Source organism: Talpa europaea (genome assembly GCF_964194135.1).
Source record: "Talpa europaea genome assembly, chromosome: 1".
Taxonomy (NCBI): domain Eukaryota; kingdom Metazoa; phylum Chordata; class Mammalia; order Eulipotyphla; family Talpidae; genus Talpa; species Talpa europaea.
In genome coordinates, this window is record NC_140073.1 from 29,926,350 (window position 1) to 29,950,144 (window position 23,795).

General features: G+C 39.3%; 1 protein-coding gene across 3 annotated transcripts in view; it reads right to left on the reverse strand.

The window, feature by feature from the left end:
- Window positions 1-23,795, reverse strand: part of NELL1 (neural EGFL like 1) — a gene marked incomplete at both ends in the record, with an annotated part of 742,470 nt that overhangs the window by 19,476 nt on the left and 699,199 nt on the right. For 2 of the 3 annotated variants that reach the window (XM_084239443.1, XM_084239441.1), the window contains one exon: window positions 18,492-18,632. The exons of the other annotated variant lie outside the window; for it this stretch is intronic. In XM_084239443.1, the coding sequence (XP_084095569.1) occupies window positions 18,492-18,632 (141 nt within the window). The remainder of the gene's footprint in view (window positions 1-18,491; window positions 18,633-23,795) is intronic. 3 annotated transcript variants of the gene reach the window in all.

Genomic DNA, 23,795 nt, shown 5'->3' on the forward strand with positions numbered 1-23,795 from the left:
GGTACAGCTGTAGAGTAAACTGTAGAGTAAATTGAGCTGCAGAGTAAGTTTTAGGTACAGAACAAGAGAGATGATGGTGATGCTTTGTTATCTGCTGCTCTTACCACACTGGATATTGTGTTTACTTCAGAACACAGACAGAGAACAGGGCAGACACATTTAGGACAAATCAAAATATACCCAGCAGCCTATTGAGGTACCCAAACTCATGTCACATTAAGAAAACATGAGCTGTTCAGTCTGAAAGGGTAAAGACTAAATGAAGAGATAAGGGGGTGATAGGTTCATCTTTTTGAGATGCTCTTATGCACCTCTTGGGAAGAAGTTCCAATGTCCCCCCCCAGTGTTAACTATTCAGTCTTTGTTCAAATCTCCAACCTTATTTGATTTGGGAAGAAACCCTCTCCTGTGTTATTTCTTACTGTTCAGTGTGTGATTCTTCCCCCTTCTTCTTTACCTAAACAGACTCTTTTTAAACAAAGGAAAAAAAAAATGAACACCTTGTTTGGGTTCACTGTTTTCTTCTCCATTCACTGTCCATGTCTTATTTTCTAATGTCTGCAACTAGCAACCAGCTTTATTTACACATCTTCATCCTTCCCTAAATATTTGCAAGTTTTCATGTAAGCCTCTCTCCAAAGCCTGAGTTCTAAAGGTTCATAGGATCATTACTTTGGAAAGTTATGGCCCTTTACTTAAGACATTTGAGATAAATATTTCATTCTGAGAGCTCTTTCCATCCTCTTATCTCACTAATAATCATTAATCAAGTAATACTCATTTATTGAGCATCTTCTCTGTGCTAACCATAGTGCTAAAGACCAGGGGTAAAATGTGCAAAAGAAGACATACTTGGTCCTTTAAGTACAGACCTTAAGTTACTAACATTTCCCAAGTTTTTACTTCTGACCTCTGATCATCTTTCTTCTCAGGATAATTAAAATCTTCAGCTTTGGAATTCAGCAGCAGTGAGGTCCAGTAAATGTGACTTGTTTCAGTTTTTCTGGGACTGAGCAGGATCCTCAATTGGTCACTTTCAGTACTATCACCCGAAAAGTTCAAAGGTGAATGGAAATAAATTGAGTCAACTGCATGTTGTCTACTCACTCAAACTTATCAGTTATCTGACTCTGGAAAAATTGATCTAAGAGCCCTGGCCCCATCATTTGGAAAATGTGGACCAAAAATAATCCCTTATAATTTAAATAAGCACACAATATAATGCTTACTATGCAGTATTTGCTCAAAAATGGTAAGTGGGTAATTATTGTTCATATTATTTCTATATACTTTCCTATCAGAGTTCATCTCATCTCTATATACTCATCAGTTCTGAGCTCTCACTGTGTAGTCAGTTCACACTTTCATCTGTTAACTGAAGATTTCCACTTGACTTCTGAATTCTCCCTCTTGTAGACTTGAACTGTACACTGGTTAGCCAAATTCAGAAAAGATCTACTCCAAGTTTTCTCTGAGTCCTAACAAGTAAATCTTGTGTTAACGGCTAATATTGGAAGAATTTTTTTACTTTGCACTCCATGAACTTGCCTTAGTCAATCACTACATCTAATGTATAGGCTGCACAATGTGAAGTATTTTACTGCAGGTGAACAAAATAGTTCCTTCTAAGTAAGAAAGCAGAGTAGAAAAAAAATAGAGTAGAATAAACACAGAGTAGTCTTTAAATTAACCAATTTGGTTTACTTTCTGCCATGAACAAGCCATCCTTTAACTAGTGATTCAATCTGTTTAAAATCAATACAATTCTGACCAGTGGAGAGAATAAATAAAAAATCTATAAATACAGAAAAACTTGCTATCCAAAGAAAATTCCACTGCACAGAGAGGCTACAGTGTAAAGGCCAGCAACCCTAGATTTATATTTTTTAGGTATCTCTTTATAGGTGGGAGGGTAGGCTGTGTTGTAACTTCAGTCTGCATTATAGAAGTAGAACAGGTATTTCTTTACTAACTACAAAAATGCCAAACACTGGGCCATACACATTTTGTTGCTAGTCATTGTGCTGTTTAATCTCTTTTACAAATTGCAACTTTGACTGAAAAAATATTACTGTTTTGCACTTTAATTTTATGGTTCCTGCATCTCTTTGTTGTTACCTGGTATGCTTAGCCGTGAGCATGGTATTCTATCTTCCTTACCCATTCAGAAGTAAGAGGCAGGTCTTACTTATCTTTGTGTATCCCCTAGCACCCATGGTGGTATCTCTCACTTTCTGAGAAATGCATAAACATTTGTTATACTTGAATCTGATTGAGTTATGGTTTAAAAAGAGGGATAATTATGGAGACTTGCTTTTTATCTATGGTAAAATACAGGTATAGAATAAAATGTTTTCTAAGATCATGTCCATTTCCAACCTTATATGATTATTTTTTACCTTTGTAGGATAGAGTTTGTAATTACAGTTTTAGGGCATGAGAGGTGACAGATGGAAAACAAGATAGAGGTGAATGGAGAACCTAGCATCAGGTTAACAAGGATATTTCTCAGAAGGACATTCGGTACTTATTGAAACATCACTTTCTTAATGAATGAACATTTACAAGTAAGAGGTAAAGAAAGTAACAGTGGGATAAGCCTGGTTTTATTGTCTGCACTGAAGTCATGGCAACACGGCCACTGGTGACAAGTATGCACAGGAAACCAGCCCAGGTGAACCCAAACACTATTTTGACAAATCATTCTCTCAAGCAAGTTGTCAGATGAGAAATAGGTTCTTCTCTTTTCTATACTAAGAAAAGGTCTAAGGCACAGATAGGTTGCAGAGTAATTTCAGTCACTACCAAAACCATCCTGCAACTTCCAAAGAAATCAAAGGTTAACAAAACATTGCTTCCGATACAGTTCTAAAACCAGGTCTGTATCTAAACTACATCTAAATAACAAGAGAATCTGAGCTAAGCGGTCAAACACCTTTCATGCCTATCACATACTATCTTTTTTTACTACTATTCCCCCATGATCCCTAATTGCTCAGGAGAGGTCAGAGTGCATCCAAAATCTCTGTCCTGGTGGCAGGAGAGTTAGGAGATTGATCAAAAACAACAAAACCACCATGCCAAAAAGGGCAGTTTCTACAGAGAAAACTAAACTCTAAATCAATTCCATTACCCCATGCTTTCTTTCTTTCAATGATTTTGTCCCTTCCAATTTTTCTTCCTCTCTTCATATCCTTCTCCTAGTCGACTGGCTTGATAAGAAAAATTCAGGCCCAACTACTATTTTGAAGGCGCTCCTTTTCTCTGGAAATGTCTAGATGATTTTTGGTAGAGTTAAGGGAAAACAAAGTTAAGGAGTAGAAGAGTTTAGTCCATTCTGCTCTGGACTTCTAGGAGATTAATCTATTTTTTTTTAAGATTTATTTATTTATTTATTTATACAAGCACTGGGTACAGTCAGAAGCGCGGGAGGGTGAGAGAATTCACCAGAGTGGGGAACAGAACAGGCAGACTGACAAAGTACACTGCCGAGGGGAGCAGTGGGCACGGTAGGAGAGGTCTGCGCACCATGTGGGACCCTATCGAACCAGCGCGGCAGAGGATGTGGGCAGCTTTGCAGCCCAGCGTTCAACCACTGTGCCACCAGGGAGGCCCTAAAATCTGTTTATTTTGAATTTTTTTTTAACTAACCTAATGTGACAAAACCAAATTGATTTCCAAACAAAATCAAAGGTGCCCACTGACAAACATTTCCTTCTTGACTATACTTCAGTGATTAGGTTCCTCTGAGCCCTGATTAGACTAGGCCTCAACATGTGAAATCTGCAGATTCTTAGAATAAATAATTTTGCCTACCACACCCTACCACATTAAAAGATTTGAACAAACGATAGCGTATATTATAACACATGAAGGCAGCTAGGATGAAGACTTGACACTCTTAAGTTCCTGCCTGGGAAAGCTCAAGGCTGCAAAAATAAATTTATTTGTTCCAGACAACACGTGAGAAAAGGATCCTTGCCTCACAGTCTTGTGAGAAGAGGCGTTTAAGTTTAATAAGAATCAGTTAGCAAATACTGAGAGCTTTGACATGGACCAAGAACCCCTCCAGCTTTTTCTAAATTTCCTCTTCTCAAGCCCCTCGTCTTCTGACTCCCTACTCCCTCATTCTCATTTTAAAATGCCCAGTCACCTCTGTACAAATCAAAGTTGAATTCAATTCACGCTAAGCCTTCTTCCTAGTGCAATAGTTTATTACCGATTAAAATCAGTCCTTAGCACTTTAACCATGCCTGGCTTTCTTTATTTTTCACGCCACTCAGGCTGCTGCATATAAACAAAAGATTTCTTACAGTTCACCTGTGGTCCAGCTCAGCTCCTCAGAGAAAGTAGAAACTAATGGTCAATGTCCTCATTAGCAATGGAAACAATTGCTCTCTGTCTAATTTTTCTATTTACTTATTCAATATTTATTGAGCACCTGCAATATGTCAGATGCTGTTCCAGGCATTGGGGATACTATAAAAATAAAAAAAAATAGAGTTCAGTTTGTAGGACGTTTACACCTTAATCATGTAAGGAAGGGACTAGATAATCCTTCCACATGTCTTCATCAGGAACCTGGAGATTTTTGATATCCTAGCCATCCCCAGGCACTTATATTGACTTGTAATTAACACATGTTATGAAATAGAAATATAATTTTATTATGTATGACAATAATTTAATAACCTTTTATCCATTGTACTCACTGAGTTTTCAAAACCCTTTCAAATTTGTTATCTATTTTGTCCTTCAAAAAAAACAAACCTGGAATGTTAGCATTGTCATCATCTCCATTATAGAAATAACCACCAAATGGATTCCTGGACATATATGAATGGGAAATTATGAATTTGAAATTTATTTGAAATTTCATCTATTCTAGACCAAAAATCACTTTTGCCTCTTAATCAAGATTATTTTGAGAGAAAGGTCACTTCCTCCTTAAATCATTGAGTAGAATAAGATCCCTTCTAGCCTGTGTGCCTTGTGTAAGTAGTACAGGAATAGGCAATAGATGACCAAGAAACACACCCAGGGTCACACAGCTAGCAGTTTGAGTCAGAACACAAACACAAGCATCTTGACTTTAAGTCATCACATAATGGCAGGGTCCCCATTCTGGAGAAAACAAAACAACATTCTACAAAGATCAAATGGTAAATCTCCAACATACCAATGAATACCCAGATTCCCTAAATATTAATTGATGCTCGCAATACACAAAAGGTAATAATAAAACAAACAAGGAAGACTGCCTCTCTGAAAAACACTGCAATTGGAGCAGGTTGGAAAAAAAGCAGACATTTCTTTATTTGGTCTGAATACAACTGTTTAAAAATCCCTGCTTATAAACCCACAGATAAGGCTGCATTCCCACATAATGCAACATATTCACTCTTCATTTGCATTTCTTCCACCACTACAATAGCATTTTACTGTATTTCCCTCTGTAGGTGTCTTCAAAGAGAAGCTAGATTAATAGTCTGGTCATAATAATCTCACTATCTCAAGGATTTTTTTAAGCAGGAAAATGACTCAGTTTGAGTTGCTACAAGGTCCTGTTTGTAGGAATTGGCAGAAAGTTGTATTTGAATCCATATTTTACTTATATGTGTCCTCCAACTGACTGTTTTAGTAAACCTTTTTACAACTTCTTGGGCTAAGAAATTGTTACTCTCTGTGTCAGAGAACAGAACTCTGTCATTTTTTCCATCTATAAAATGATGGATTATTTCAAATCTGAAGGATTGTTGTGAGAACAAGACAAAATGTCAGCACAGGGTCGGTGCTGGATAATAATCACCCTCAATAGCTGGCCAACCCTCTAGTATTGCTTTATTTAGAAGAGAGATATTCCAAGTAAAACGATTTAGAGAAGCAAAACTGAACAGATGCAGAAAATCATATTGATACATGCATGGTAGAGGGTTTTAAGTTTTGTGGGAAATATTGAAATATTTACACAACTGTATTTTATATTAAAATAGCTGTTTCTTAAAAAATGTCTGTTTTCATAACAAAACCATCACTTCAGCAACATTGAGGAATACTGGTATTGTAAAATAGGAGCCCTAACTTTCACCTCCTTAGCTTAGACCATAAGACCCTTCAAAATCTGGTCTCCATCCCTATTCCTGCCACGCTTTCCTTAACAATCCTGCATCCCTAACACATTCATCTACATCAGGCATCTCATCCACTACATGAAACTCACTATTCCTTAGATGCAGTTGGATCTCTTTTATGACTGTCTGCAGCCAGACTGCTATTCCTGTTTAAAATATTTACATTAATACTTACTTTGCCAGGAAAAAATCTTTCCCATTCTATGGAACCAGTAAAAATCATATTTTCAATGAAAGATTCCCAAACACATTGCATTCCCACATGCCCCAACCCCAAAAGGAATTAACTAGTTTTTCTTTGGTCTCATTTATTTCTATAACCACACAATTCAACCACTGTCCAACTCCTATCTCCCCATTCCTCACCGGAAGAACATTTTTCTCTGTGTGCCTAAAACTTAGCACATGAACTAATTGAGAGTAGACCTATCAAAAGCTTGTTCAACAAATAGTGATTTTACACCGACAGTGACAACTGTTGAAAAATCCCCTGCTTATAAACCCACAGGCAAAAATATTTTACAGCAGCACCAGTAGCCTCAGACTAAAACAAACACTTCAATATTCATTGCAAAGAAATTGTCGATGCTGATCTGTGAGTTGCTGCATAGATAGGATCTTTGGCTCTAAAACATTCAAGCCAGAAGTTTCTATAATGAAACAATTGCTCACACTGCACTTTAAGAGGCAGGAAGTTGACAACTACATAGAATTCAATATGTAGGAGTGCTCAGAAACTGAGAGAGGATGGCAGCTGGATCTCCCTTGAGATCTAATTGTAGCCCCCCAGTGAAAAACACTGGGGAGTTAGAGCAGAATGATGGCTGGAAACACCGAGGCCGGATCCTGGTGTTCCATAGCACAGGCATCAGTATCATCCTGAGATTCTAGAGAAAAGTATGGTTCTGCTTCCTCTAAAGGATGCAGGTGTGCACATATACACAAGCGTACAGAAAGTTTTAGGGCATTCACAGATCCCCCTGAAAGCTTTCAATAAAACTCCCCAGGTGGTTTTCAATTTAGGTGGGCAACCTAAAAGGGGCTTCTTAAAAAAACAGATTACTGGGAAAGATCCCTGGTGGTGCAGAGGTTAAAGTCTCAGCGCTATCAAGCTATCACCAGCCACTGGGACATGAGTTCTATCCCCAGCCAGGGAGTTAGCTCACATGTTAGGTCACAGCTGACCTCTCCTATCTCACCTGCTGCTCCCCTCAGCAGTGTATTTCAGTGGAGCCACCTGAGCTTCCCACTCTATCTCTGGTGAATCCTCTCACCCCCTACACCTCTGGCCTATATCCCAGTTCTCGTATGCATAAATAAAGTACATCTTTAAAAAAAAAAAAACAGATTACTGAGCCCTATTCCAAGATTTGCTGGTTCCATAGGTCTGGGATGGAGTAAAAAAGTTTGATTTCTACCAACTTCCCAGGTGATGCTGCTATTCCGAGTACCACATTTCTAGCACCACTGCCCTCAGCTACATGCAACTGAGTTCATAGGAAGTAAAGTTAGGAAACAATTTTTTTTGGAATATCCCACTCATTCTGCTGTTGCTAACTGGGACAGCCAACTAGTCAGGAAGTGAAAAATCAGAGGTCATTTCAAACTTAGATTTTGCATACTATCAGCTTCCAACTTCTATGCAGGAAAGACATCAAAGTGCTGCGATTGTGGGTCTTTCCAAAGATGTCAAGTTTACAGTGAGAAGGAGGTGTAGGGTAAAGAAAATGTCAGGCTTTTCTGCCCTCCCGCCATCAGGATAGATGATGGATCCTTGCTGTCCTGAATGCATGCCTGATGGTGGGCACCTGGAATAGGGTGTGGGCATAGGTAGATGGGATTCACCTGGGCTAAGACTGGGTTTTTAATGGCAGCGTCATGGGGATGCCAGCAGCAGCAGAATCCAAGAGAGAAGGCTGGAGAGCCCAGATAGAGTGAAGACTTGCTGGAGGCTGGGAGGCCTGCCGGCCTCCTGGCCCCCCAGCACACTTGCCTGCTGTGTACCAGGTAAATCCCAATAAAAGCCCTGCAAAAACCCCTGAGGGCTCCAGGACTCCTCCTTTACCTAGTCTGCTGGATCAGGAAAACCTGCTCAGTGTCCATTCCTGCCCTTACAGAGGCCTTAAAGAAAACCCTAATAGCTCTGCCAAACACTTTTTAGGGGAAAATATCAGTCTTCCTGGCATATTACCCAACTGTTACTTCTCCTATGCCCGTCAGTACACGCTCACCCCTCTGATAAAGCCTGCTCACCCACAGATCCCATCCAGACTGACTTTCTTTTCTCAGAACTCCCACTGGGCCCACTCATGTAAAACAAACACGTCATGGGCACCATGACATCCCCATCATTCCTTTTTATATCCCTAGAGTCTCCATCATCAACTGGCTTGAAATTTCTGTCTTTGAGTGGCTGTGCCAGAAACATCACATCACCAAGTCCTCACCACAGAAGAAAGGAGAGCATAAATGCTTCTAAGTAGCATTAAAAAAAATCAGAGGTTAGGTTGGCAATATGAAAAGAGACATGTTTGTTAATAATATAAGGACTGAGACTATTGCGCTTAGGGACAAATCAGCTAGACATACCCAGGAAGTCTTGAGAAGATCACTCAATCTAGGAGAGTAGAGTGATTTAGTTTTAAAGATGACAAGAAAAAAAAGTATGGAACAAAGACATTCTTTTGAATGATTCCCTGACAAAATTGAATTTGTTTCACAACTGAAATAAAACTCCTTTGAACAGCTATTTCAATGATACTGAAAAAATAAGATTTTCTAGAAACTCCTAGAGCAGGGTCTATTCATACTTAACTAGCCAGTTTATACTACAGAACCAAAAACCAGAGGCCACCTGGGTGAAAGAAGGGTTTTAAATTCAAATACATTTGGGCACTAACAGTGTATAGGCCCAGCTCTGAAAACTTCTGCAACTGATAAGCCAGCTTACTTATATTTAATTCAGAATTCCGCCAATATATTAGTTAACAGAATGCTTGTTGAAAAATACACCAGTGTTAGTGTCCAAAGATCCAGCATTTGATTAACACTCCATTGGAGGTATCACCCCAGTTGGGTCATAACCCTGGTGCCAATGATAGGAAGAAGAATAAGGTCCAGCTGATCAAAATCACTTTGTTGTCTTTATGCCAGGCAAAAAACCAGACCCCCGTCACAAATAGAGGGTCTCCAAAGCACAGCTTTTTACTTCAGAGCAGCTGGGGACACGGGACAACAAACTGCTTGGCCCTCAGCTGCTAAGCAGACTGTGTCAGCGACAGTTCATAGGTATGTTTTGACTCAGGAACTTTTGATCCCATGACTGACAATGGACATCACATAGCAATATTAGAAGCTCTCACCACCTATAGGCTTCCTCACAGCAGGGGAACATGTATGTGCCCAGAGGGCCACCATCCTCAGACTCTCTCCTGTTCAGATAAGTGAGATCTTCAGTGCATCTGTGCACACACGAGACCAACTAAATTTAAAAACCATGGATTGGACTTATTTACAGGTATGAACACTTAAAAGAAATTATCTTTTTGCAAAAGAAACATTAAATGATTTAACAATCCCCATATGTGTTAATGTTTCAAATGTATTTGTATCATAATGTGTAACATAACTGTGTAACAAAAATATAATAAACCTTTTAGTATTTGTAAAAATAAATAAATAAAACCATGGATTTTATTGCAGGGGTCAATCTACAAATATACGATGAAGTAGAATATGAGGCTGTTATCTGAATAAGCATTCCTGTTCAGGCCTTAGTTTAATCCTATCATATCTTATCTCCAATTAATAGACAATTGACAGAGGCAGTTGGGGGAGCAGAAAGAACACAGGCTCTTTCACACATGGTTGTGCTACTTGATGTTTCCCCTCATTTGCTACCCGAGCTCACAAGGAGTTTTTGAAGGTGAACTGACACACAGTTGGCATTCAATAGATACACTAGAGATTTCATATTACCATTTGTGCAACAAGACTCTAGCAGGCAATAAAGAAAAATTCTTGCTTAAGACTTCAAAAATATTACACGTGCACAGTTCTCATACAGAATAATGATTAACAGTTTCTAGAAGAAATCGATCAGTTAACAGCTCTATGACCATGAACAATTTATCAAATTTCTTTGTGTCTGTTTCTTCTTCATTAAGCAGAGATTATAACAACCTTCATCTGATGAAGTAGTTTTGAGGATAAAGCTCTTAGAAGAGTACCTACAGCATGAAGTAATCAATCTTAGCTATAACTAATATTTTTGTTATTATACTTACTAAAGACCCTCTATTGCTTCAAGTCTAACCATTCCCAGTCTGGATGACTTTTCTTTGATGCTCTTTGAGCACTTGTCTCCCTAATCACCTGCATATTTTACAGTGTGTCAGGGTCCCTAAGGGGTGAATTCTGAGCTTTACTTTTGTGGATGTAGTAATTGCAACGTCTGAGTATTTATGGAGAGTTGTTTTGTTAAATAATTTTCTAATTTTCTGGTCACAACTGCCATTAGGAAGGTATTTAAAGAATAGGGGAGTTGCAGCTGAAAAAATACAAAATGAGGCTGGGGAAGAGGAGTTGCTTACAGGACAGACCCGATAATTAGTTTCAGCTCCTATTAGAATAATCCCCCAAAATGTCAAGTTTTAGTTGCAAAGTAAAGAACAGCACATAGGCATTATGTGTTCCCCTTATGGGCTGAGGGTGACTAATGTTCCTTGTTTCTACCTCAGTTTAGTGCAGTGAACCCTATTGGCACATCATTTTGGGAAGGTTCATCACTGAAACTAAGAAGGTAATTTGCCTTCCCTGAGAAGTCTCCAGAATATATCTAATTTACCCTACATGTTGAACAACTCCAGGCTTATGTGTAAGTGGCTGAATTTGAAGGGAAGCAGAAAGCATTCAGAGCATTTAATAGGACCCATTCCTCATCTGATTTAATATCTGTAATGGTTTATCAATACCCACGGTATGGCCCTCTCTAGGGGATCCAGAAGACACCTCATTTGATGGTGTAAAATGTTCCTAATTTCTCCATCCTGGGTCCCGAGTATACTGATACTTGTCTATTTCCACTCACACCCAGGTGGTGTCTGTGCTGGGTCTCTCTGTCCATCACAACTTGATCATGACGTGGCAATTTTGGAACTGAGGCCCTCTGGCTCTCCAAGCCCCACTTCCTTATACTTCACACTGATTTTAGTTAGAAGCATAAAGTTAAACAGTTCCATGTCCAGGTGACACCTGCCTTTGGGAAGGCTATTCAATAATAGAATTTATTACTTGACTAAAACCCAAATCTAAAGTTCTTTAGAAACCAGTATCAACTTTGAGGTCAATGAAATTCCACTAAATCTTATCAAGAAAGGCTGAGAGGGGTCTCATCTAAATGGAAATACCTTAGAATGGTGGATCTTACTGCTCAACAAAGAGGAAATCCAATTAGAGTCCCAGGATTAATGTCCATGCATCTGCATCGTAAACTTTCTTAGTTTAAAACACCCTGGTCCACAAAGATGTTTCTTAGTTTAAAACACCCTGTAATGTCTCTTCTCTGCCATAGAGGAGAAACATACCTGAGTCTTATGGATATTTAATGCAACCTCATTTCAAATTGGAATATTTTATATAACTCATTTTCCCTTCTAACTCTCAGGATATTCGTAAGTCTTTGATGTTCATAATATTGACACAGTTTATCTTGCAAACACTTAATAAGGCAAAAACTTACCTATCACCACTTTTCATATTTTTTATTCCCTACCCTTCTGCCCCTTCCTTTCCTTTTTCTACGCTGGTTTCATATCAATCAGATGACGTTATTGACAAGGTTAAGATTTTCATAGCAGACTCAGGCCTAGCAGGATGGCCCCCAAACACAGCCCTCAAGTCCACTAGACAAAATGCTTCCCCAGAGTTGTTGATTCAGACAGAAGACAACAACTATCCATTTGAATCTCATGCATTTTTTTTCTCATTTTCTCTTTGTCCTGTCTCATTTGGCTTCCAGCCCCAGAGTTTAAATCCCTACCTTCAGGTAGGCACTGGTCTCCTCCCTTCCAGAAAATAATACTGTGTTAACATATTAAAAGCAGAAGCTTTGGCATCAATATACCTGGATGATGGCCTTCCTGGAATTCAAGACAAATTATCTCAATCCTTGGGACCTCATTTTCTTCTTCTCTAAAGCAGAGATAGTGAGAGGGCCTTCCCTGGGATGTGGACCTAAATTAGATAATGCAAGAAACCCCTGGGACAGTGTATGGCACACAGTGGAGGTAGTCAGTGATGGCTAATACTTGTCAGCACTTCAATCCCAAATGTTCAGTACTTCTTGGCCTATGTTACCTTAATCCTCACAATTACTCCATGGCAATTTATAAGATTGGAACTTTCATAAATTGTTGATAGAGCAGCACCTGTCACAAAGTAAGCTCTCACAATAAAGCTACCATAAATGTTAGCTCTTACTACTGTTGTTGTCTTCATTTGATGGGTGAGGACTTTGAAGTAAAGGGAGGTTAAATGTTGACTATTATTTACTACTTGCCAGAATATTTGCATATAAGAATAGTCCTATTAGAAAAATCCCAACAGTTAAGTTTTGGGATGTTGGAAAAGTCATGATGCATTTTGCTTGAAAACCAGAAAAAATGCGTCATGACTTTTCTGACAACTCAGTGTTATTTTAATCATTATGTGCTCAGGAAACTAAGGCTTAGCAAGGTTAAATGTCCTGCTATATGCCACTAGAAAGGAGCTGAGTGAGGATTTGAATCCAAGCCTGCGATCTACTCCCTCAAAGGCCCCATTACTTTCTTACCCCTCACTGAGGTTTGTCACAGGAAGCATCTCCTGATTACAGCCTTTTTAATCTCTACTAAATAAGAATAAGGCACAGGGCAGTGACAACAGAACCCAAATTATTCTTAAGCCATTTCAGTCAACTCTGACGTGACAACCAGTTAAAACGGAAATCCCCTTCCCCAGATTGCAGTGGAAGCTCTCCAGGTTGTTTTATGTCGCTATGCATGTTGATGACAATTGCAACAGCTGTTCCAACAAGAACATTCTCATCGGGACATTTACAGCAACCAGAAAGCAACTCCTGAGCCTGGGAACCTGCTTTACCCAACCACGTTCTGCAGCAGAAGGAATCATGGGAAGCTAAGACGCACCACATCACCTCAGAGCAGCTGTATGTCAGCCTCAAGCGTACCCTGATCAAGATGAGTTTCACTAGGATTTGAAAACTCTATTTGATTAAAAGACAAGAACGTGACCAATACAACTTAATTCAACACAGTTCCATAGAAGATACCAAAAGACTTCAACTCTACTATAGGCTATAAAAACTGATGAAGATGACAAGTCTGATCTGGTAAGTTCCATAAGACAGATGCAAATAAATGGCTGTGGCGGACATATAAGTGGGGCACACTTTTTATTATTAGAGAAAAATATAAGATGATGCTTGTCTATACTAACTAAATATTATCACTTAGAACAACTTTTTTAAGTCTCCACGTCTATCAGGAGATCAACTGAATCACAAATCTCCAGGGCATGATAGTCTATCATGGATATTTTTAAAAAACTGCTCAAGTGAATATACTGTGAAACAGGTTTGAGAATCACTAGGTTAGGACTTCATTAGGATTTTGACAAGTGGAAATGAGGATATAAGAATGGTCAGGGAAAAGCAAACAAGCAAAGGCATGAACGAATTGGAGCAGGCTTGCGTACTCACACACAGTATGAAAGAGAGCAGAGAGAGGTTGACATCTGGGGGAGTTTGAATTTTATATTCAAAAATATGTAAAACTCTGCACTTTACACATGCCACTGTTAATTAAATATTAACAGTTCTCATCTCTAAATGACCCAGATAATGATGCCTGGATAAAAAAGCAATTGTGTGCAACTTCTATGCTAAAACTGTGAAGCTCCCTGAGTCCCACCACTGCCGGCAAGCAGAGCGCACTGTAGCCTACAGGAACAACACAATCCTGTCATCTGCCAGACTCCTCTGCAAATGCCAGTTGGCAAACATTTGCCGCTCCCTCGCTCCTGGCTTTATAAAGATACACAAGCAAATGGGAGAGACAGAGTCGGAGAGACTAAGCGATAAGCCCAAGAATGGGGATTTTGTTTGCCTCTGTAATACCTAGATCTAGTCATTTCTTCAATAATGAACTGCTTAAAGAAAAAGAGACAAGTCTGAAACATTTTCACTCATGAAATAATAAATCTTGCCTGGGTGCTGTTAAATGGCATAATAACATTTGATGCTTACAGTCAACCAATGGAGTCAATAGAGCAGGTGTTATTATCCTCATCCAACAAAAGATGGCATGGACTGACATGAGACTATTCTCCTAAAGCCTACAAGTTCCGTATTTTAAATTCTAATGTATGCCAGTCCCACTACTCTCGGGGTGGGGAAAGAACATGTTGTAAAACCCCTTTCTAAACATTTTCAAGATTGTTTGAATGCTGCTCTTTTTTAAAAATGTAAGTAAAAAAGCAGACATTATTTAGGGCTTATTCTGAGGTGCTAATTTCCCCTGCCATCAAGGTATCTTGTTATGATTCAGAATCTTTCAGGGTCATACATCCCTCAGGAACAGAGATCTTGTTGTTCACACTCACTTCCAGAAGGCTTAACACAGTGCTGGTATAATAGTTATAATTAATAAATATTTTTTCTGGGATAAAATACATGATTTTGTGATAGGTAACATCTTATGGATCACAACCAATACAACTACTGATGTCATATTTATTTTCTGTTTGGTTTGACCTTATCTGGTGGCTTTGATTTTCTGTTGTTTCAATCACTTGCCATTTATGCACTGTACCTTTTCTATGCATCTACCTTGTTAGGGGGCTGATAGTACAGTGTTGAGAAAGATAAGGCTTATGTCCTGAAAGAATTTGCATAGTGTGGCAGACAATCACAGGCATGTAGGCATAGTAAATTTAGGAATTGAAATGCTACATAAGATGTACCAGAGTGATATAATGAAGTGACTGGAGAAGGATAACTTCAGGTAATATGGTCAGGTAGGTCCTTGAAATAGTAACATTTGAGCTAAGAATGAAAACATGAAGAAATACATGCAGTAAGACACATGTTTAATAGTTCAGGCAGAGAAAACAGCAAAGACAAAGACTCTGAATCTGAGTAAGTTCACTGTCATATTTGAAGCATGAAAAAACAAAAAAATAATACTAACATGTAGGAGATGAATCTACGAAGGGACAATGAGCCTAAGTAGGAACAATATTACCTCAAGTGACACAGGCCATCCAAAGAAGTTAGAAATTTCCTTTCCATTCAATGGGAAGGTGTTAGAAGGTGGTAATAAGAAAGTGAATGACCTGATTTATACATGTTTCACCAAGAGAAATTCTAAAGCAACACAGTACTCTCAACTACTGAAGAAAAACTAAATGATGGTCAAATGTTTGTCCTTATTAAAGCCATTTTAAAAGTTATTTCGGAAAGTGTATAAAGGAAACATCATTCACACTAGCAATTACACAAATGAAAAGTGCCACTAATAGAAACAATTCTAGTCCCTTGTCAAGGATTCCAATCCACTGACGCATCCCCATGGAGACCAGGGATCAGTTCATGGATGAAGAAAGAGCCTCCTAGGTTGTGCAGGAGTCCTATATCCCACCTCTGGGCATGGCAGAGAGAGCTCAACAGGTAAGGTGATTTTGATGTCTGTCATTCTCGTGGGATGATTAGAGAGAGTGACAGAGAGCAACTGATAATTACATCAGATCAACAGGCAAAAATCAGGACTGCCCCTGGCATGTAGGGTATAGTTACCCTTGACCTTGAGTCTCAACTTGTATCAAACCAGCTTTGTGTCTGGGAGCAAGATGTCCTCCTCTCTGAGACTGAGTTACTTAATCAGGTACATGAAGTCAATACATTTTTTTCATTGAACACCAAATACCAAATGGTATCACTGTAGAGACAGAAGGAAAAAAAAGTCTATCTTGTGTCCATAATCAAGTTGGAGTAAACAATTTATATGATTTGTAACAAGTGAAGCCACATAAACACATACCAGGGTAAGAGGCCTAGAGTTAGCAAAGAAGAGAGGTGATGACTCCCATGAAGAGATCAAAAATGCCGTTGAGCGCTGGGTTGCGAAGCTGCCCGCAGCCTCTGCAGGTTCGATCCCCGGCTGCTCCCCGGCCACCGGAGGAGGGTCCCACATGGCGCGCAGACCTCTCCTGCCGCCCTCCGCTCCCCTCAGCAGTGTGCCTCTGTCCCTCTGCCTGCTCTGCTCCCCGCTCTGGCTCTGGTGAATTCTCTCACCCTCCCGCGCTTCTGACTGTACCCAGTGCTTGTATAAATAAATAAAAATCTTAAAAAAAAATGCTTTATGAGGGCCTAGTGAAAACAAAGCTGTATTAAGGAAAGTGAATTGAAATTCATATGGGAATCCACATGATCAAGAAAAAGGGAGGGTTGTCTTTGATTCAGATTCCTGTTCCATTCCAGCCAGAGAGACAGTATGTACAAAGGCAAAGAAGGTGCAACATCATGGAAAGTCCAGGAGGTAAGAAAATAAATCAACTAGGTGATCTAGTTGTCAATACACTACAAAGCTAACAGTATCCGATTGAATGGTGTCAACTACAGTTTTCAAAATTATTTTTAGCCTCCAAATTTAGTTACCATCTATGTTAATGTTCTATGTCCATCCAAAAAGAGTCATTTGATCTATTCACATAACATCTATTTACACTGAGGTGTACACAGGAATGATCCTGGTCATGTGTAAAGGGGTATGTGAAAAGCCAGGATAAATACAAACCTCACCCAAATGTTGCAAGTCATTATTTTATGAGTAAAAGAAACACAAAGAGTATGAGACATAATGTTGACAAGGTAAGAACATTTAAGATAACAAAAGCTAACATTTTAAGAATATCCAACAGACATTAATTAAATTAATTCTTCTGACACTTAAATGAACTAGTTATCAATATTTCCATTGAAAAGAGGGTATAACTGAGATAGAGACGAGATAGATTCTGGCCCAAAGTAAGCTACTTAGCAGTGGCAGAGTTGGAGTTTGACTGCAGGAAGGCTGGCTCAAGGGTGCATTTTTTTTTTTTTAAAGATTTATTTATTTATTTATACAAGCACTGAGAGAATTCACCAGAGCCAGAGCGGGTAGCAGACCAGGCAAACTGACGAAGTCCACTGCTGAGGGGAGCAGCGGGCAGAAGAGGTCTGTGCGCCATGTGGGACTCTCGCCAGGCGGCCAGGGATCGAACTGGTGCTGCAGAAGCTGCGGGCAGCTTCGCAACCCAGCGCTCAACCGCTGCACCACCAGGGAGGCCCAAGTCTGCATGTTTTAACCACAACCCTGTATGCTTCTCAACAGGAATAGCAAGATGGTGGAGAACAGTTCGTCCTACATGCCCTTTGTTCTATGATTTATCTTTGCTCTCGGGCAACCTCAGGGGAGAAGAGGGAAAAACACTGCCTGGGTCTCAGCAGCAACTTTTAGGGGAAAAAAAGTATGCAACGAGCAGAGAAAACAAATTTTCAAAAATCAACTTCTCATTTCCTAATTCAGCAATCTGAACAAGTCAGTATTAAGAATTCAGCTGGGTCACATTACAGGAAAAAGCTGGATTGGCCAAGGTTATCAAAGAAACAATTACATTTTTGATCCGTTCTTTGGATTTCATGGAAATTGTAAGGTCTAGAAGGTGAAGAATTCCATCTGTTAACTTCCTCTGTTCAGCATTTAACATAACCAGAAGCATATCAATCATGAAAAGAGACCTCGTAAGGATGATGGTGGTGGTAATAGCAAAATAATTAGGTTAATGCCAATAGGTCAAATGTGTGCATCAATTCAAAGCTTACGATGTTTAAATATATGGTGTCCCATTTAATCCTAACAACATCTGAACACGAGTATACTAATTTTTACATATCACAGGCTTTTTTTGGTGGAAGAGCTGGGATTTAAACTAAACTTTCTAACTCCATTTTATTTCCTTCTCTCCCACAGCTGCCTTTCATACTATTCAAAATTTCAACAAGCCATCCTGGCTTCCTTTGGAAAGAACAAGAGACCATGACATACCCACCTAGGCTTTGGACCTCTGTTTCAGTTTCTGTATAAAATTCTAATCCCCACACTGCATAATCCCTGGCCTAATTCCAGAATGGCAGAGGGAGGAAACTTGATAAATTTAACTGGCGTGATCATATCTGAACACTGGGAGCGGAATAGAATGAAAAGCAGGCTGCCCCTCCTGCAAAGTGCAAATGGATGGAGGGCATGGCTGAAAGCTGCTTACCAACACAGGACTCCCCGGACAGTGAATAGGTCCCATCGTCATGGAAACCGCTTCTGCACTCACAGTGGTACCACCCTGGCAGGTTAACGCAGCGGGAGTGGTTGTGGCACTCAATGATTCCCTCTGTACATTCATCAATATCTGCCTCAGAGAAAAACACAAGCCCACCAGGACATTAATTTCTTTTGTCACTAACCTTTCAGTAAACACCTAAAACATGCTCATGTCAACATACCAATTAGACCTGGTTAGTCACCTTAAGTGAAAGTTGCAGAATGAACCAACTTCCTTTTTTCCCCCAGAAGTTCAACACATTGAAGAATCATTTTTTTTGACACTTATATAGTGAGCAGTGAATGAGAGCAGGTGGTCATGAAGACATTCCTAACTGCAGACGCCATCCTAGCTTCTGAATCACCAAAACAAAAACTAACTGAGGATGTTCAGCACTGTTTTGGTCCTGAATGACTTTTCTCTGATTCACTGCTTCCCAAAATAGTCATCCAAGACATTATTTGGTGTTCTTTAAACTTATCTATGAATAAATAAGTTCAGGAAGCTCTTGGTTAGGTTAAACTCATTATTTTTAGTACTGCAGTCTCAAATACTCACATTTATAAACCCTGAAAAACTTAATAAGAATATGCAACGTTGGGCCTCCCCGGTGGCACAGCAGTTGAGCTCTGGGCTGCGAAGCTGCCCGCAGCCTCTACAGCACCAGTTCAATCCTGGACCTCAGCAAGGGTCCCACATGGTGCACAGACCTCTCCTGCTGTACCCACTGCTCTCCTCAGCAGTGTATTTCGTCAGTCTGCCTGTTCTGCTCCCCGCTCTGGCTCTGGTGGATTCTCTAACCCTCCCATGCTTCTGACTGTGCCCAGTGCTTGTATAAACAAACAAATAAATAAATCTTAAAAAAAAAAAAGGATATGCAATGTTTTCAAATATACTTGATTGGGGAGTGCTTTTATTGGTCATGCCATTAATTTCACATGAAAGTAGTATGAGAAGGAGGCAGAGTGTGGGAACTACTGTTCCAATTCTTTTAAAGCTGCTGATTGACTTCAAGACTCGATTTATGATAGTCAACCAGACTCATTTTTCAGTCATTCCTGCTAAAAGGAGTTCTTCTAAGCATTCCTTGCTCCAGGAGCTGGCTTTTTAGAATCAGCAGACACCTGGATCATACATAAATTCTCTAGCCCAAAGCGTTGCCTCTGAGCTGAAGGAAGTTGACAGCATTGCAGAAAGACAAGCTGGAGACTGCATGCTAGCATCACCTTGTTATAAAATGTCTCCATGCAATTTTTTCTTGGAATATAGTCATTTTTGCCTGGGAATTTTCTACTACTTCTCCTGGAAATATCTAAACTATTCCAGTCTTATATGACAAGACCTCTAATTAACACTGGCATATAACACATAAAGAATAATTAGCATGTTGGATTTTTTTCCCCCAACAGTGTCCTGTTGGACACAGCAGCTCAGGGACAATCAGCTATAGTGATTCCTGGACCTTAACAAGTTCTGAGTTGTGCACTGGGCTATGAATGTGGTTTGAAACCTGACCTTCTCCTCTCTTGGTATTCCAGCCAAGTAGAAAGAAAAGATATTGCCTTTTATTCTGGGCAATGCCAGTTGGCCTTTTCCTGCCAACTGTCATCTTCTTCCTTGTGATTTATATCACTCAGAACATATACTTCTGTGACATCCAGCATCCCACGGCTTGTAAATATAGACCTCAGCATATGGTGCTTCTCCAGTACCTTCCTCCTCTGCTGCAGTCAGACTATGTGTGCATTTATTTTTAATCTCCAGGAAATCTCAACAGCCTCTGAGCCAGTCATATCTGACATCGTACAGGTATGTGATTTTGTGGGACACACCTTGGATCACCAACTGCTTGAAAGTTTGAAATAGAGAAGTGACTGGAGAATAAGTCTCCCAGAAAGGGAGGATTGACCCTGGATAATGAAGTTAATTCAGTATTTTTGATGACAGGCCACCCAGAGACACATAGAACTAGATTAATCTTCACAGACAACTTCTCTGTGTTAGGCTGAAAGAACCTCCCTGCAATGAAGCAACAGCAAATTCTACCTCAAACATTTATATCCAAAGCTCCCCCAAATTAGTTACTATCCACACAGATACTGTCACTTCTCAACCACCAATGGGATTTAGGTAACAACCATCTAGCCATAGTAGTTTTGCAGTAAAGCAGGAAATACAAGAATGAAAGTTTCTTGGATAACCAAAATAACCCTATGTCCTGATGGCTTGGGCAGACGTAGTTTAAAACAACTGCCCCTTTCCAAATCACTCCAATTTGGAGAATACATTCTCCAAATAGCTTTTATAAATAATTCCTCCTGTCCTTGATTCACTGGGAAATTTCTAGCAGGAGCAGGAATGGTAAATGCTATGCAAATTTTTTCCCATTTTCTGATGTTTCCATTCCCAGAATGAAACCATGAGGCTAGTAAAAACCTGCTGTGCTCCAACAGGACAGACATTATCTGTATAGCACAGGGGACTCATAAGGAGTAAAGACAAGCAGAGGTATACATCTACAACTTCCAGGGAGACACTAGAAAATACCTGGCTGGCACTGAAAAAGAGAAAAGTAGTGGTGCTGTCCCTTGCCTGGGAACTGCACTTTTCCGGGACTCACGAGGAATCACTAGGACTCTTTGCACACCTGCTAATAGCACTGCACATTTCTCCTCTCTGTGCAAGGGCTCTAAGCTGTAACCAGGCATTTCATTTTACATACAACCACACTGCTCTTGCAAGGTGCTCAGGTTTTCAATGTGTTCCTAACACTGGCAGGTTCTTCTGTGTAGTCCCAGTAGTGTGAGATGCAACCAACACAGACAATAACTGGAAGCTTTTCAGCACACTGTGGGGGTTTTAAAATCATAAATAGGTGTGGCTACCCTTGTCTCACAGGTTTGTTTGTCACAGTGAGCACTTGCTACAAGCAAACAAGTAAATCATATGGTCTGGGCATGGGGTATCTGAGTTCACTATAAAATTCTGAATCTTTCTCGAGTTCTGACAAATTAGTGAGGTTGGCTGCATCACACCATGTGCTAATCATCCCAAGTAAAAGAACAAACCAAAAAAAAAATTTATTTTCCTATATCAAGTCCTAGGATTTTGCTTAAATCCCAGTTTGATCCAATACAGACTTGTAAATGCGACACAGGGAACATGGCTGCTGGGGATACCTGAGTGGGGATTCTGTGTAGTCCTTCCTGCATCATTAATGCCAGGTGTCTGCTACAAGCAGCTCACCATCTCGCCCAAGTCACACAGTTAACAAATGGTGAAGCCAGCTTCAAAACTAGCTAGGACCTATGTTTGTCACTATGTTATATTACCTTGTTGACAAACTAAAAGGAAGATTTCGCAAAGATAACACATTCATTTGATTCTCTAAGTGTCTTGTGAGCTGAAAATATGTGCCAAGAATGAGTATTGTGTTGTCACAGGTGCAGAAGTGAAGGGAAATTTCCAGAAATCCAGGTACTCTGATCAGGGGGAGGAGGTACACATAGTCATCCTTCACACCCCAACAACTAGCAGTTTCTTCAACTCCTTACACGCATGTCTTCCCTGTCCTGTGACTCAGCCTATACACATACATGTACTTAGCATGCATCTTGCACTCAGGATTCTTAGTCTCCATCACTCAAATGCAAATTGCCCAAGAATACAGGCAACATCTCACTGCTAAACATGAAGACACCCCATAAAAGTATGTGGAAATGAAAGAATTTGCAAATGGCAGTGGATTGGAAGGCAAAATGAAAAAGTGTAACAGATTTCAAAGTATCACAGGATTTCCTGCTGTTCACAAATCACAAAGATGTGATGTCATCTTGTAAGACTAAATAGAATGGGGTTATTTTAATATGTTTGTTATTCACCTCTAAAACATGGCAGGAAGTTTCTACTTAATATTTGGTTTCTATGCTTGATCTTTAAATATTTTTAATGTGGCAAAGTAGGCAACATAAAATCATATTGTAATTGCCTTCAATGAAGAATCCCACCTGTACATTGAGTTTCTTATTCACGTCCATAAACAAGTAACTACTCAAATTTTTTCATAGGATTCGTCCTAAGCAAAACTTTGAATCCTATTTCAGATTTACAGTGAATTTGCTATCAAAATCCATATGCAAACAAATCTTTGTATTCTTGCAATATTTAAACTCTTGAGTTGAATAAATCTCTATTCACCTGATCTCCTCCCTCTCATATTTTCTATGGCAATTTATAAGATCAATCAAGTTTTTTTCTTAAAGCTTATTTTCAAGGAGAAACTGTGTATTTCACATTCATTGCAGTGAGGTACTGGCTTAAGTTGCAGCTAGATTATATCTTTTCTAAGGATTTGTAAAGTGAGGGGGTTGAGTCATGAGAAAAGCTTCTGTTGTTTTCATTCTTTCAAAATTCATTGTGCTCACACATCCTTTGATTACAGAGATGAAAATATAAAAGCCCCTGTCCTATAGACACTTAGATCTATCAGGGAAAACTGGAATGAAAGTGATAACCATAGCTTAAAACATGGACTTTGGGAACAAACATAACTACAAACTTCTGACCACTAACACATTAATACGTTGTTTTCTCATCTGAAGATTGGGGATAAAAACATCAAATTTCTTAGACTGTTGAACAGAAAAGGCTCACTCAAAAACATATCATTTTTTCTACAGCACCAGATATTATCTTTTGACCATGTATCACTGCTAATACAACTTAAGACAAAAAGACATTAATCTGTAATCAGGAAATTAGTGAGTACTGAGAGGTAATGTCTTGATATTTAAAAATATTTGTTTGTTATTCTGAGCTAATTGTAACATTGCAAAACATCCAGGAAAAGAATCTATAATTCTAAATATATACCCCATAAAAACATGAATTTTCTCCCAAATGATATAAATTTTAAGGAAGTAGAATCAGTAACAAAGTAAACACAAACCTGATTATTACCTAATATTTGTTGACTGCTAGGATTTTACTGAACCTAATATGTATCAGAATGATAAAGGGGAATTAAAAAGATAAATAAATGAAACAGACACTCTGGTAGCAATAGGCTAGGCCTTCCAGTTCCTCTTTCTGGGGTCCCAATGGTTATGTTCTGAGTAGAACTCATTTATAGGTGGCTGATTCCATATGACTGAACTCTAGCTCTAGAGCTAAGAAGTAATGTAATTCCATTGAGGTCTACGGAAAATATCTCACACAAACCTCCACATTATCTCTAGCTGCCCATGGAAG